Here is a 15,762-nt window from a genome sequence, read left to right as displayed (position 1 = left end):
CACCTTATAGGTTCATCTTCCCAACTTAGACCAGGAGCTCTGGAAAGCAGGGCAGCACATTGCCCCTCTCTGCCCCCTTTCATGGCCTAATATGTAGTTAGTCCTCAGGTATCTGTTGTTATGGTTTACTTCATGATTAAATGCAAATGGTGCAACTTTTAACTCTGAGGTGGCAAAGAGTTTTGACTCACATGCCCACTCCATTCCAGGGGTGATGCCTGATTGGGCAGCGTGTGGAGCTGTATTAGGGGGCAGTGGGAGGACTGCTGACTGGAGACTGGTGAGGGGTGTCTGCTGCAGGGGTGCCTGGGGAGCAGAGGCAGTATGCACCCAGGGGTCATTTGTCTTCCCCGATAAGTGCATCATGCTTATGAAAGAGGGGGCGGAAGAGTGGCACTCAGAGGAAATGAAACTTCTCAGTCTTGCCTGAAAGGGTGGAGTAGGATTTTTCAGTGATGGAGAGGAAGAGCAGCAGAGACCAGAAGTTCTGATGAGTGTGACGTATGTGCAGGGTGTCCTGGGAGCTGACGCGCTGGAGCAGAGGGAGTCGAGGAGGAGAAAGAGGAATCGGGTGGGATTGAGGCCCTTTGTCTGGTGGGGTAGCGCATCAGGTGGTTGTTGGTATGTATAGCGTAGACAGATTGTGTAGAGGTCCTTGGGGGTGCCAGATGGAGGAACTGGGACGTGATACAGTCCTCTGCTTTTCAGGAAGCTTTCCCAAATGCTCCAGACACAATTAGTTGTTCCAATCCATATCTCCCTACAGGATATTCCCAGTACTCTGCTTTAGCTGTGATCATTGTCTGCTATGTCTGTGAACGTTTACATATATATCTGCTGTTTTCCTCCAGGACACGGACAGTGTCTCAGTTATCACTGATCTCCAGTGCTCAGGACCACATCTGGTATGGCATAGATACCAGTGAATATGGTTGAGTTAAATTGAAATAGGGTTCCTGAACTGCCAGCCAAGATGGGGCAGATCTGGGCAGTGCCTTCATGGTGAAGCTGAGTAAGAAAGTGTATGGCTGCCAGCCATAGAGTGTACCTACCTGCTACCACGGGGTCCCAGGATGAGTGGAATGGGAAGCAAGGCAAGTCTGAGGCATCAAGTTTACAGGAGTGTGTAGAGTCCCAGAAACCAGGTAGAGTTGAAGACAACAACGTGAATGAGATGGAAGAATGAAGTCAGGAAAACCGAGCCTCAGTGAATTCTCAGAGGCAGTAGCTTGCGGGGCTCTTGGGTCCTATGCCTAGAGAACCATTCCTAAGCCTGTGGGCCAAAGGGAGTCATCCAAGGAGTTGAACCTCTTGAGAAGTGAGAAGCTGCTGAAGTCTCTTAGATGCTTTAACTTTCAGAGAAGCAGAGTGATTCTGTAGGCCCCTGATATTTACCTAGGACTTTAGTTAGCAACTGACCCAAAACCCAACCTAAACTGGCTCAGTAACCGAAAAGCTCAAAGTCGAGGGAGAAGTTTGGCTTCAGGTTCCAGGTTCAGCTTGATCCAGGGACTTGTATGGTGGCATCAGAGCCAGGCGCTTGCATCTGTCTTTCCGTTTGACTCCCTCTCCTCTCCTTTTGCTTTGATTTCCCTTGGTGTTGGCTTTTCATCTTTATGTCCCCCTGGCAACTCTAGGCTTGTGGCCTCAAAGAGCTCAGTTGAACCAGTGACAGAACTTCTAGCCTAGTGGCTGAGTGAAACCCAGGATTAGTTCTGACTGGACCTGGTTGGTGGGCATGGGGTCACATGCCTATCCCTGGGCCAGTAACCTGGGTCACAGGCCAACCCCTGCAGCCCCTGGCCTGAAAGTAGGGAAGAAGCGATTCTCAGAGGAAAGTCAGGGAGCTGTTACCCTGTGGGTTTTGCTGGGTGACAAGAACCGTAAGGAGCCACCCCCTGCCACTTGCTTGCTCCTTCAGCCTCTGTGCTGCCAGTGAGTGGGAAGGCCCCAAGAGAAAGGGCCCTGCCAGCTTCTTCTGTCTTCTTCCCACCGACCAGATGTCTTTGAGTTTGGTCTCCACGGAGCAGTCAGCCAGGGCACTCACTGGCCACCTCCACTTGTCATCTCAGGTACATTCTGGACGGCATCCTGTGTGGTGGCCCTACCCAGCCTGGGTGGTCACTTGGCTAGCATTGATCCTGTAAGGTTTCTGTCCCATCTCCTGATTCTCCTGCCGGGATTCTACTTCCAGAGCCTGGAAGCGTGGCCTCTCCCTATCCTGTCGCCAGTGGCCTCTGGTAGCGAGTGTCTGACTGCTCCCAGGGCTCTTTCAGACTTCACTTAATCTGATTTTCACTGTCACTTGGGTGGGGAGGATGAATGTCCTGGTTTTATAGATGAGGAACCTGAGAAGCAGGGGACGGGGAAGGCGGATGACTCAGCTGAGCGCCACAAGAAGTGGACTCGGTCGTGTGTGCTCCTCACTGTGTACTTTTAGGCCAAAGGTGAAGAAGAAGGAAGGCATGCTGACTATCCCAGCCAGTCTCTTAGCATAAGCCTGGCGTCCAGCTACCCACTGGCAGCCGTCTAAGACTTCGTTAACACTCACAGAGGAAAGCCTTACCTCTGTTTACGTGCTTGTTCTCGGAGGGGAGGCCACCTGCTGTCCCCCTTGCCGTGGTCTCCAGCCGAGTTTACAGGAGGTTGAATCACACATAGAAACCTCTGTACGAGTGGCCAAATGAGTCTCAGGTGACACATTCCTGAGAGCACCTCCCTGAATGTGTGAGGCAGTAGGTAGGAGGGTCTCTCGGTGACCTCAGGTGACCTGGTCACCTGAAAAGGCAGCAGTTTCTCCTGGATCTTGCTGCTCCTGGTTGGTCATCCTCCCCAGCATCCCTGGGGCCTGACTTCTGAAGTGGCCTTCTGCTGAATCCTGAGTCTGGACATCACTCCTCAGGTCATAAAGAATTGCAGTTTTACAGCTGGAAGTCATCATCCATTCAGACTTCTTGTTTTACAGATGAGAAACAGAAGCCAAGCCTCAGAACCTCCCCCGGCCCCAGGTCCATGCATCCCTTGGTCCCTTTGATTCCTCCTTCCCTCATACCTGAGCTCCTGCAGCCCTGGACCTCTCATTGCCCTTGACCGATTTGCCTTTGTGGGTGCTCCTCTCTCCTACGAGGCCGGGAGGTCATGGTGCAGAGCAGAAGCTGTGAGGTTCTTCCTGGGTGTTTAGTCATAGGTGTTTTCCTGGGACAGGGCCTGTAGTATTGTTATGGGTGGGATGCCTGTATCCCCACGCGTTGATGTGTTCAAAACTCAACCCTAATACGGTGGTGTTTGGAGGTGGGGCCTTTGGGGGGTGATTTGGCTTAGATGAGATCTTGAGGATGGGGCCCTCATGATGGGATTAGTGCCCTGAGAAGAAGAGGAAGGGTGAACTCTCTTTCTATGTGTACCTTTCCGCCAAGGAAAGGCCAGATGAGGACAGCATGAGAAGCCAGCCCTCCGCAAGCCAGAAAAAGTGTTCTCACCAGACACCAGATCAGCTGACACCTTGATGTTGGACTTCTCAGCCTCCAGACTGAGAAATAAGCCTCTGTTGTTTAAGCCAGCCAGCCGATGGTATTTTGTTATGGCAGCCTGAGCCGACTAAAACAATTACAGAACGTCTTAGCAGGAAAGGCCGTTGAATAATGTTTGGTCAGAACCTCTCATTTTGCCCATTTATTTCCTCATTTATAAATATCGAGTATCTGTTTTTGTGACAGACTTGGAAATACAGTGATGTATGAAATAGAAGTGGTCCCTGATTTTATAAGAAATTATCATTTATTGGGATAGACAAGTATCAAAGAGGTAGTTTTCTTTTTTAATTTAAATTTTCCATTGTGAACAGTGCTATGCAGAATTACGGTGAGCTTTGACAGCATATACCAGTGGGCCTGAATTTTGTCCAGGAAGTCAGTAGAGGTTTTGCTGAGAAAGTGTCATTTGAGCTGAGCCTTGAAGGACAGGTAGTACTTAGCCTGATGTAAAGACAGGAATTGGGGTGAGAGTGGAGGGAGGCATCCTATGGTGAAGAACAGGGTGTGGACCTGAGTGAGTCAAGGCTGAGTGGGGCTAGCAGAATACAGATTCAACTCCAGGCCCTGTGTTCTGTCCACAGCTCCGTGCTGGGCTTGTGTTTGTCCCGTGGCAGGGTTGTGTGCTCACCAGAGGTGGGAGTTGACCCCGTGGAGGTAGGGGTGGCACACGAGGTGGGTGAAGCAGAATAGACAGAGGTGTGGAGAAGGGAACGCATGAACCTGGGAGCACAGTGGGAGGGAGCAGGTCGGCCCATGACCTGGAGTGGGTGCTCCTGCAGGAGAGGAGTGAGCAAGCTGGAAGGGACAAGGGTAGGAGGTGAGGGTGTTCACAGGGACTCCAGGTGGGATTGAAAGAGAGGGCCTGGGAGATGCTGGGATCAGCTGTTCTCTGCAGTCTGACCATTGAGCCCCGGCTTGTTCTAGGAAGGGTTTTTGGTAATTTAGAAAGATTCCTGCCCTGCTTGTTTTGCTTTTTGGTACATATGCTAGAATCCTAAGTTCTCATGTTTTTATAGCCCTCTTTCAGTCTGGCCTTGTTGCTTAATTACTTGTCTTTTTTTTTTTTTTTTTCCCTTTTCTACCTCCTATTGGGACCCATGAGTACTTTATGTGTGCCCTGTATGGTGTTGGAAAGTGAAAATGTTAGTTTCTCAGTCATTTCCGATTCTTTGTGACTGCATGGACTGTAACCCACCAGTCTCATCTGTCCATGGAATTCTCCAGGCAAGAATACTCAAGTGGGTTGCCATTTCCTTCTCCAGAAGATCTTCCTGACTCAAGTCAAAGCTGGGTCTCCTGCATTGCAGGCAGATTCTTTACTATCTGAGCCATCAGAGACTGGTATGGTGCTGGATGCTGGGGTTACAAAGACAGTTAGAAATGATCTCTGCCTATGAGGAGCCCAGGTGGTAGGACCCAGAAGGGACGTGTGTGTGAATGGGGAGACTCTTAGGTCTTTTACTGCCAGGGTGTACACCAGGAGACCTCTGCAAAGACTTGAGCCTTTTGGGTGATGAGCAAAGCAAAGAGATAAGCCTTACCTGGCTCGTGAAGCCTCTGTTGATCTTTTGATAGCAGGTGGAGACTTCTGTGAGGGTAGGGACCAGACACAGGTGCTCAGGGATGCATGAATGGGTGGATAGATTCATGATGGATGAATGTTTGTATCACAGCACTAGTGAAGGGATCCTTCTAAATAGGACAGCTGACCACCAAGTACAGGTAAGGATCCTGGCATCAACTGTTCCCTGCTAGTTGAGTTTCTGTTTCTCAAGGCTCTGTATGGGGTTAACTGATTTAGAGACTCTTGCTTTAGAATCTCTCCTGCTTGATGAAACTTCACTGTTGATAGAAGGTAAATCAGGTTTCAGAATTAGATGTTCAGCTTTCATTTCTCTAGTGACTTGAGTCTCATAGGGGACTTTCATCCATATAATAGAGTGGTCTCTGGTGAAGACTTGGTGCTTTCTAATTTCTTAAAAGATGGTTTGGCTGGCCCTGCTCATCCAGGAGCCCCTGTTAGTGAGGTGGATTCCTGCTGGTGGCTGGGTGAGCATGCCTGGCAAATGCAGGGAGACTGGGGTACAGGAATCATGTGCTCTTCTTGTTTGGCCTGAAGTAGGGCTTTAAGATACAGCCCCTGCCCAGGGGCCACCTCGTTTCATGTTCACTTCTGGAGGGCTCTCACTTGCCTCTCTTCAGTTGATCCATTCCTTCATCCTTACCGTGGTGGCTTCCTTGTGCTCCCTTCCATCTTGGACTCTGACTGCGTATCTTCTCTGTGCAACGTCTCACTGTCCTTCATCCAGGTGCGTGTTCCCACCCCATCTTGTAAAGAACCTGACCTTTTTTGGTGGCTTCCTTTCAAATCACTAACCCAGCCTTCTTTTTTTTTTCAAATGAACAATCCTCTTGTGAAGTAATTACCTCCCCTTCCAAGGATTGTGGTTTTGCAAGATTTTTCTTTAACACTGCATTTGCTTAATGTAGAAGGGTATTTGTTTCCTAAGAGTCCTTTTGAACAGCAGGATTGGGGGCCAGGATGACCTGGCTTCTAGGCAGACTGGTCAGCCGTGCTCTTCAGGCTGTGATTTTTCAGCTGGCATCATGGTAGAGTCTCTGTAGGAAAGAACTGCATTAAAGCAAGGTTACATTTCATATAATCAATTCCATCAAGTAATGTGCGGAGGATTTTGGAAACAGAAACCAAAAATCTTCAAAAAGGAGAGAGGGGAGGATAAGAGAGGGATAAAAGAGCCCTAAACAATTCAGTTGCACAAATAGCCCTTGTATTATTGTGGCAAAATCACTTATAAGTAAAAGCTTACAGAGGGAAAACAAGCTGTATTTGGTAGGTGTACTCTCTGTTCCCCGTCTTGTTTGTCTGCTCTAAAGTATAGTGCTGTGTTGACGTAGGGATGTTACTGCTCTGAATATTGATGGGAGCAAAAGCCTTTTTTTTTTTTTCTGTCTGGCCCAGTAAATAAAGCAGAAAGGATAAAAAGGGAAGAAGAATTGTAAAATCGACATGCTGTTTCCTGCTTATCTTGTTCCCTTACAATTCTAACTCTCAAAAACATCGTGATGGTCTACCTTTGGTGGCCAGGGTCCAATTTGAGGGCAGCAGATTGGTTTATTCGGAGAGTTTTGCTTTTGGTTACATCTTTTCCTTTTAGCTCTCTAAGTTAGTGTCACTGCCTCCCCAAAGCCTTCCCGAATCTCTCCTCTCTAGTCAGCAGTGATGCCGGTCGCTGTTCTTCAGAATAGCCACAGTGGCCTGAGTGTATGCCCCGTGGGAGCTCGCCAGCTGGGGATGTGGCAGTGAATGGGAAAATGAGCCCTTGCTCTCACGAGGCTCATGGGGACTCCAGAGAGTAAACAGAAGCGTCCTTGGAGGTCTGCCTGAACAAGGGGGCACGCATGCTGCTGCTCTGGGAGATTTCAGCTGCTCACCCCAGCCCGGAGGGTGTGGCTGCTGTGTGGAGGGAGCAGGTCATGGTCCAAGAAGCTCTTGCAGCCTGGTGAAGGGTGGTTTGGGGTACATGGGATGAGCCAGACTGAAAGAGGACCTGTTGGGAGATCTGGAGGAAGCCTGAGTGTGGAGGCTGGGGATGAGCAAGACTTTTAAAATTGAAAACACATGGACCCTGGCTAACTTTCACCACAAAGGAATTTATTAGACCACTCGGATGGTGTTCTGAGGATCAGGCGGTGCTCTTGAGGGCATGTGAGGAATGACACGGACCTGGAGGGAAGAACTGATGAGCTGGCTTTTCAGCATGACCAGTGGGGAGCAGAGAACAGGGGTAAAGGCTGGGGTACCTCCAGGGTTGGACAGTTCCCCTGCTGGTAAACAGGAAGGATGCAGTGGAAAAACTCAGTGAAGTCCCACCTGGGACTCATCTGTGATGGAGGGGTAGCACTCTGGTGCAGCTGGAGCCCAGGGTGGCCTAGACAAAACACTGCTTCTGTGGCGCAAAGCAAGTCCTTGCAGGGGCTGTTTTTGTTTTAGTCGCTCAGTCGTGTCTGACTCTTTGTGACCCCATGGACTGCAGCACACCAGGCTTCCCTGTCCTTCACCATCTCCTGGAGCTTGCTGAAACTCATGTCCATTGAGTTGGTGATGTCATCCAGCCATCTCATCCTCTGTCGTCCCATTCTCCTTCTGCCTTCAGTCTTTCCCAGCATCAATGTCTTTTCTAATGAGTTGGCTGTTTGCATCAGGTGACCAAAGTATTGGAGCTTCAGTTTCAGCAGGGGAGAAAGGGTCTAACCCTTTGGCCTTATTGGAGGGCAGATCTGCTTATCAGGGTGCAGAACCGCTCTTTGTCAGTTCCCTCCTGCAATGTCCTCTGTGTATCATGTCTGAAACCCTCACCTCCCGCACTGGACTAAACGTTTCAAAGACAGGACCACAGTGGAGACGTTTTTCTTATCTTGGCTCCTGGAGTGGCGCCCATCATGGAGAAGAGGTGCTCACTAAGTATTTCCTGAGCCAAATTTATTTGCCCTCCATCTTAATAAGTGAATTCTATGACTTCTAGTTTCCTGAGGCATTGGTAACTTTCCTCAGATCTCACAGAGAATTAATACTAGCAGAGAACTTTATAGTCCATGTGGAAGAGTTTTAATTAGGATTTTTCACTTAGTTGTTATTTAAGTAGCTTTTTGCCAGCACATACCTCTTGTAAAATTGACCTCATACATCTCAACAGTCCATATTTCTTTTGAAACCCAAGCCATACAAAGAAAACCTTAGTAAAAGAGGAAAGAGCCAACATTTTGAGACTTGCTGATGGATGCATTTTCTACGGTTCATGGAATTGCATGAGTTAGAGTCAGAAAGATTCTGAGAGCCCCATAGCATGAGGGTGGCATCTCAGAGATCTATGGCAGTCAGAGGGTAGTGGCTGCTGAGTCTGTTAAGAGCATTCCAGGACTGAGGCCAGGCCTCCTGGGAATGTGCAGGGTTACCCACCAGCAGTGTCAGCTGGGAGAGGCGGCACACCAGTAAGATGGCCATGGGCTTGCCATCCTGAATCCCCTCCTCCCCCGCCCTTACTGTGCAGCCGAGGAAATGCAGGTCCAGAGGAGAGGAGGGGCTTGCTGAGGTCTTCTTGCTGCTCAGTGACAAAGCCGATCCTGACCTAGAAGTCAAGATGGAAACCCAAGAGGAAGAGAGGGTCAAAGCAGACACATCTTCCTTTCTTCCCAAGGACATTCAGTTCAGACCCCCGAGGGAATCTTTGTAGCACCCTTGGGCTTTCCTGGGGGCCTGATTGGGCAAGCTTAGGGGGAAAACACGCTGCGTTTTGCAAATGTGCAGAAATAACAAACACGCGGGTATGTCCTAGGCGGGGTCACCATGCAGACATCAAGGCAGGTGGCAAAGTGCAACCGCGCAGTCCAGGATGAGAAGTGTTTTCCACTTGGTTGCTTATGAGACATTCAGTGTTAGAATTAAAGTGCCTTCTTGCTCCAGGTGCAGTGTTAATTGTTCCATTTCTCATAATAAAACTTGGCTTGGAGTTAAGTGTTAATGTTTCTCAGACACTGATTCTAATTTCTTTTTCTTCTTCTCCCCCACCCCACAATTTTTTTTTTTTCTCTTCACAGGAAAAAGTAGAATATGCCTTCCTGATTATTTTTACAGTCGAAACATTTTTGAAGATTATAGCATATGGATTATTGCTGCATCCTAATGCTTATGTTAGGAATGGATGGAATTTACTGGATTTTGTTATAGTCATAGTAGGGTAAGTCCCTTTTATTTGGGGAAATGTTCTGGAACATGGAAGGTGGGGAGTAACAGGAAACAGTATTTTAAGGGCACAGGCTTGATGCTTTATGCTGGTGATTGTAACCAGAACCTGTCAGGAGTTCTCTGAAGCCTGGTGATGCCAGAGACCAATTTGAAATTCTCTCATTGCGTTACTGCCTCTTTCAGGAACTTGTTAAGGAAGGAAGTTCAAGCTCAGCTAGTGATGTGAGAGGCTTCTTCTTACAAGGCCTTGGGCCTCTACAAATAGGCCAGCTCTGCTGGTGATTTGAGTCCAACGTGTAGAGCTCTTATACTTAACACCCTGTTAAGTAAAAAAACCAAAATAAAGCAGTAATAAATCCTTCATAGCAGTGAGATACTCTGCTATTTAACATCCCTTGAGCAAAGCTATTAATTTTTTCTGCTGCCTTGGGGGAAAAGATTTGGCACACTACTATCCCATTTCAAATAACAAAACAAGTGCTTGAAAAATGTCAGATATCCGGCATGAAGTGAAATAAGCCAGAAAATGCAGAGAAGCAGACATTATCCCCGCATCCTGTCACAGGAAGAAGACACCAACAGTTTCAGTTAAAGGAGAATGTTAAAAAACAGTGGCCTGTGTTAGTCTGGTCCTTCAACACCTGGAAATGTTTCCAGCAAGAGAGAGATGAATCAGTGTCAGAGGAATGCTGGGTCTTTGGACCAAATATCCACACAGGAAAATAAGATCTATCCCTTTACTCAGTCTTAGTTGCCTAGCTATAAAATGGGTGTTCCTAAAATGGTATCTATTCCCATAGAGAGAAATTATTAAATGGTCTTTCTGTTTTCATCTCCATAACTTCATTCAAATGCTTTTTGCAGTTGAGCAAGGTGATTTTTTTTCTTTTGGATTATTCTTTATCATGAATCCTTTACTTTTTCATGGGAAACTAATAGTGCTGGATATTTGGAGAGTGGGATAAAATTTGAGCCCCTTCTTTCAAATCTAGGAAGATAGAGTGGGATCCAAACTGGTAGCCCAACAGTATGATTAGACTTATGGAGAAAAATGTTAACTTTAAAAGCCACCCTATACAATGGAATCTAAGGCATTATGACAAAGATAGTGCAACTAAAATGAACAGACAGTTGACATATGTATCATGCCTTCCTGTATTTGATGAATTCTAACAAAGAATGGCAAGCAGGAGCCTTACAGGCCTCTTGGTTCTGGAATAATCTTGCTGTAATTCTCCTGACTCTGGACTGTTCATCTTAGCTCCATTTCTTTTGTCCCACCCTGCAATCAACTTTCCATCTGGAGGCACTTTTCAGACTATCATAGAGCACAAAGACAAGGAATCAAGCAGTGTGTGGTGATCTCATTGAGTTGCAGAGACAGAGTCAAGAGTTTAGGAAGGTTGAGATGTCTAAAGTTGGAGAGGCATGGTATGGGAGCAGGGAGGGACCTATTCAGAGAAAGAGGTCCATAAATACGCCCTGGGGTCCTCTTGAGTTTTGGCTGAAGCCTAAACTACACCTACATGGGGTGATAGTCCATAAGGCTGGGTAAAGAATACTACTAGGGAGAAAGGAAGAGCTGGGGGCTAGAGCTGACTAATAACTAGGGCTTATATAGGTCTGGGATTTGTTCAAGTTACAACCAACCAGAGTGGAAAGACCTAGTTGAACACCCTGGACTGTCAGTAGAAACCCCAGAAGGGCCATTAATAGTACAGCTAAACTAACTCTAGAGTGGGTGTTGGCAAACTGTGGTCAGTGGGCCAAATTCAACCTGCTACCAACTTTTGTAAATAAAGTTTTATTGTAACACAGTCACAAGCATTTGTTTACATAGTTGAGTTAATGTGGTTTAGGTCCAGAAAGCCTAAAATATTTACTGTCTGGCCCCTTACGAAACAATTTTGACAACTCCTGTTCTACAGTAAAAATTACCTGAAGCCCTTGTTAATAGTATGTGAAAAGAACCCTGAAAAGGAGCAGACTGACTTGCAAGTAACTTAAATGCCTGCCAAAGCAAAACTCAACACTCTTTAAAGGAAGACAACAAAATCCAGATAAAGTGTTCAGCATCCAGTCAAATATTTCTAGACTTGTGAAGAAATGTGATCCACAACTAGTAGGAAATTCCATTAATAGAAGCAGACCTAGAAATGACAAGACAGGATGGAGTTAGTGGAGAATTACTTTACAAGACTTTAGAAACTATTGTAAATATGTTTATATATTTGAATACATGACTACACGAAGAAAAGATAGGGCAATGTAAAACAGAACCAAATGGAGCTTTGAGAGCTGGAAAATATATCTGAAAAGAAAAACTTCCTGGAATGACCTAACAGGAGAGTAGACCCAATAGAATGATCAAGGAATTTGAAGAGATAGCAAAAAATAATGATGGAAAATAAATGAACACCACCTGGGTGACCTATGGGGTAGTATCATATAATCTAATATTCATATGCTTGGAGTCCCAGAAGACAGAGGGGAGACAAAAATATTTGAAGAAATAGTCCAAATTTTCTAAATGTGATGAAAAACATAGACTCACAAGTCCAAGAAGGTCAACAAAGCCCAAAGTAAAGGTGAAGAAAGCTGCTTCAAGTCATATCATGGTCATAATCAAATTGCTCAAGACCAAAGATAAAGAGAAATCTTAAAAGTAGAAAAAGTTATTGTAGACTTCTTGTCAACAACTATGCAATCCAGAAGACAATAGAAATTTTTAGAGTTCTAGGGGAAAAGGTCCACCTAGAATTCTTATTCAGTGAAGATACCTTAAAATTTGAAGAAAGAAAGAAAATTTTTTAGACAAACCACAGCTGAGAATTCACCACCAGGAGACCTACACCTTAAGAAATATGAAGGAATTTCTTCACATGGAAGACAGAGACATTAGAAATACAAATCCATATGAAAAAAAGAAATAAAAAAAAAAGAATGCCAGAAAGGGTAAATGCATGTATAAATATGAAAACATTTTTTCTCATTTTAAAGTTTCTTTATAGCAATTGATTATTTAAAACAAAAGTAACAGCAGTGGATTGTGGGGTTTATAGCATCTATGAAAGTAAAATAAAAAAATAACATGAAGGACAGAAACAAGGAAATATCCATATAGCATGGAAAAGTGCTTTAACAGTTGGTAGAATTATTTGAAGGTAGACCGTGAGAAGTTAAAAGAGTATATGGTAAACCATAGAGCATAGGCCAGCAAGCTTCAGCTCATAGACAGAAAAGACATTTACTGCCTTTTTCACCTCCTACACTGACAAAGTATTTGGCTGTCTGCTTTAACAGATTAAGTTTTATTGGAAGACAGTCACACTCACTCATGTTTATGGCTATTTGGTGTTAGGATGGAAAAGTTGACTAGTTGTCACAGAGACCCTATGGCCTGCAAATCCTAAAATAGTTGCTCTCTGGCACTCCACAGAAAACTTGTGCTGACACTGGATCTAGAAAACACACTCGAAAAATAAAGAGGTATAGTTAATAAGTCTGTATTAGAGATTAAATGGAATTCTTCAAAAGCTCATTTAATTTTTTTTCAATAAGCAGGAAAGAAAAGTTTGGTGGAGCAGATAACAAGATGATAGATTTAAACCCAGCTATACCCTTATTTAAAATCCAGAGGTTATCAGATTTTGTATATGTATAAAAACACTCAATTCGGTAGTGTCTATAAGAAACCTAATTTACAAAGACAAATAATTTGAAAGTGAAAGGAGAGAAGAGGCTTCCCAGGTGACTCAGTGGTTAAAAAAAATCTGCTTGCCAATGCGGGAAACATGAGTTTGATCCCCTGATGAAGGAAATGGCAACCCACTCCAGTATTCTTTCTGGGGAAATTCCGTGGACAGAGAAGGCTGGCAGGCTACAATCCAGGGGGTCACAAAGAGTCGGACATGACTGAGTGACTAAACACAACAATAGATGGACAGAAAACTATATATCATGCAAAACTAATCAAAATTAAAAACCAATCAAAAGAAAGCTTTATTAATAACCAACAAAGTAGACTTCAGGACAGGAAATGTTATCAAGGACACAGACATTTCATGATGATAAAGGAGTCACTTCATAAAGAAGATGTAATAATCCTAAATGTGTGTGTGGTATGTGTGTATGTGTGTGTAGATTGGCTATTAGGCTTATATGCTGTGATGATCTATGTGCCTAATAACAGATCTTCAAAATACATGAAGCACAAACTGATGGAAATGAAAGAGGGGAATAGACAAATCTTCAATTGTAGCTGTACACTTTAATACTCCTCTCTTGGGAGTGTTGATAGACCATCTAGCCAGAAAATCTTTAAGGATATAGGGACTTCTGAACAGTACCATCAACCAACTCGAGGAAATTGATTTTTCAGAGCACTGTGCCCATCAAGAGCAGAATATACATTCTTTTCATGTGCATGTGGAACATTCAGCGAGAAAGACATGTTCTGGGTCATGAAACAAATCTCAGTGAATTTAAGAAGATTAAAATAATATGAAAGTATGTTTTGAATGAATTTAGCAGTGTTTTAAAGAAACATGTAAATTTATATATATTAGTCATGAGCAATTTGAAAATGAAATGTTAACAACATTATTATTTATTATGTCATCAAACCCATGGACTATCAAGGGATAAATAGTGCACTGACAATGACCAAACCTGCTAAGAGAAATTAAAAAAGACCTAAATACATGTTATCAACTTGAAGACCCAATGTTCCAATTCATGGACTGGAGGACTCAATATTGTTAGAATATCAGTTCTTCCCAAATTGTGATATAGATTGAATCTAATCTAAATCCCAGTAAGATTATTGTAGAAACTGACAAATTTATTCAAAATTTTATATGAAAATTAGGCTCTAGACTAGCCAAGGAAATCTGTAAGAACAAACGTGGAACCTGATTTTAAGACTTTGTATAAAGCCACAGTAGTCAAGACAGTGTGATACTAGAATAAGGGAGAGAAATAAATATCAGTGGAACAAAAGAGAAAGTTTAGAAATAAGCCCATATGGATGTGATCAGTTGATTTCAGATAGAGGTGTCATGATGACTCAATAGATTAAAGCAACAATTTTCAACAAATAGTGCTGGAACAACTGTCCATGTGAAAAGATGACTTTCTCCAGTCTTACCTCATACCATGTACAAATAATGCCTTAAAATGAATCATAAACCTATATTTAAAATCTAGAACTATATTTTTAGGACAAAATCTTTATGACTTTGGGCTTTGGAACTTCTTAGGACCCAAAAAAGCATTTGCCATAAAAGAAATAATAGAATTTTTGAACCTTATCAAAATTAAAACTTTTGTTCAAAAGAGACACTGTGAAGAAAAGAAGATATGGCACAGATTGGGAAATAATATTCCCACTACATATATATGACCATGGACTTGTATTCAGAATTTATAAAGAATTCTTATAACTGGAAGGTAAAAATATGACCCAGTACATAAATGGGCAAAAAATTTGAACAGATCTTCACAAAAGAAGATGTGTAAATGGTCAACAAGCACCTGAAAAGATGTTCAGTGTTATTGATAATTGGAGAAATGCCAATTAAAACAGTGACATAGCATTACATACCCACTAATATTAGTAAAAAGATTGATAAGACCAGATGTTAACCAAAATACGGAGCAACTGGAACTCCTATACACCGCTTATAGAAATGGAAAATGGTGTTATCACTTTGGAAAAGTTTGCCAATTTCTTACAAAGGTAACTATGCAGCGATCATATGACCAGTACTGTTCTTGAGTACTTAACCAAAATAAGTTAAAATACATGTTCACAAAGAGACTTCATAATAGAGAGAAACTGATAATAACCCAAATATTCTTCAGCAGGTAAATGGATAAACTCATTGTGGTATGTTCATATAGTGGAGTATCACTCAACAATAAAACAGAGCAGCTTGGATGATCTCAAAACTATGGTGAACAAAAGATAAAAGGAGAACATGCTGGATGACTCTATTCATGTAAGATTCTAGAAAAGGAAATAAAAAGAAAACAACCCTACGTGATAAAACTGATAAAGTCAGTGGATACCTGAGGCTGAGCTGAGGATGACTGCAAAGAGGCATGAGAGAACTGTCTGAGTATTTGTTGCTTGGGCCCATGCCTGTCTCACTGTACTCATTAAATTGCTGCATTTTATTTTATATAAAGTAAAACCGCAGTAAAGTTGGTTTAAAAAGTAAAAAAAAAAAAAATCATCTAAGAAACTCAAGTCAAACTGGCCTTGATCTTTTTTTCTCATTAAATATGATGTTCATTTAGAACATCACTTTATCCTTTATCTAAAATATGTACAAAAGTATAGTCAAAGAGCAGAAGAAAAGTTTAAAGAGAAAAAGGAAAATTTAATTGTTATGTCTTTACTTGAATCAAATTCCTACTCACTGAAGTTTCCAACTGCCGATTCTATCTTAATCCAATGGA

At 43.5% G+C, this 15,762-nt stretch overlaps 1 protein-coding gene across 18 annotated transcripts in view; it reads left to right on the top strand.

Annotated features, from left to right (window-relative positions):
* CACNA1D (calcium voltage-gated channel subunit alpha1 D) overlaps positions 1–15,762 on the top strand; it is a 336,899-nt gene that overhangs the window by 165,178 nt on the left and 155,959 nt on the right. For all 18 annotated transcript variants that reach the window (XM_070455913.1, XM_070455907.1, XM_020885971.2 and 15 more), the window contains exon 4: positions 9,150–9,289. In XM_070455913.1, the coding sequence (XP_070312014.1) occupies positions 9,150–9,289 (140 nt within the window). The remainder of the gene's footprint in view (positions 1–9,149; positions 9,290–15,762) is intronic.

The sequence above is a fragment of the Odocoileus virginianus genome, chromosome 26 (assembly GCF_023699985.2).
Source record: "Odocoileus virginianus isolate 20LAN1187 ecotype Illinois chromosome 26, Ovbor_1.2, whole genome shotgun sequence".
Lineage (NCBI taxonomy): Eukaryota > Metazoa > Chordata > Mammalia > Artiodactyla > Cervidae > Odocoileus > Odocoileus virginianus.
This window is presented reverse-complemented; position numbering and strand designations above follow the sequence as displayed.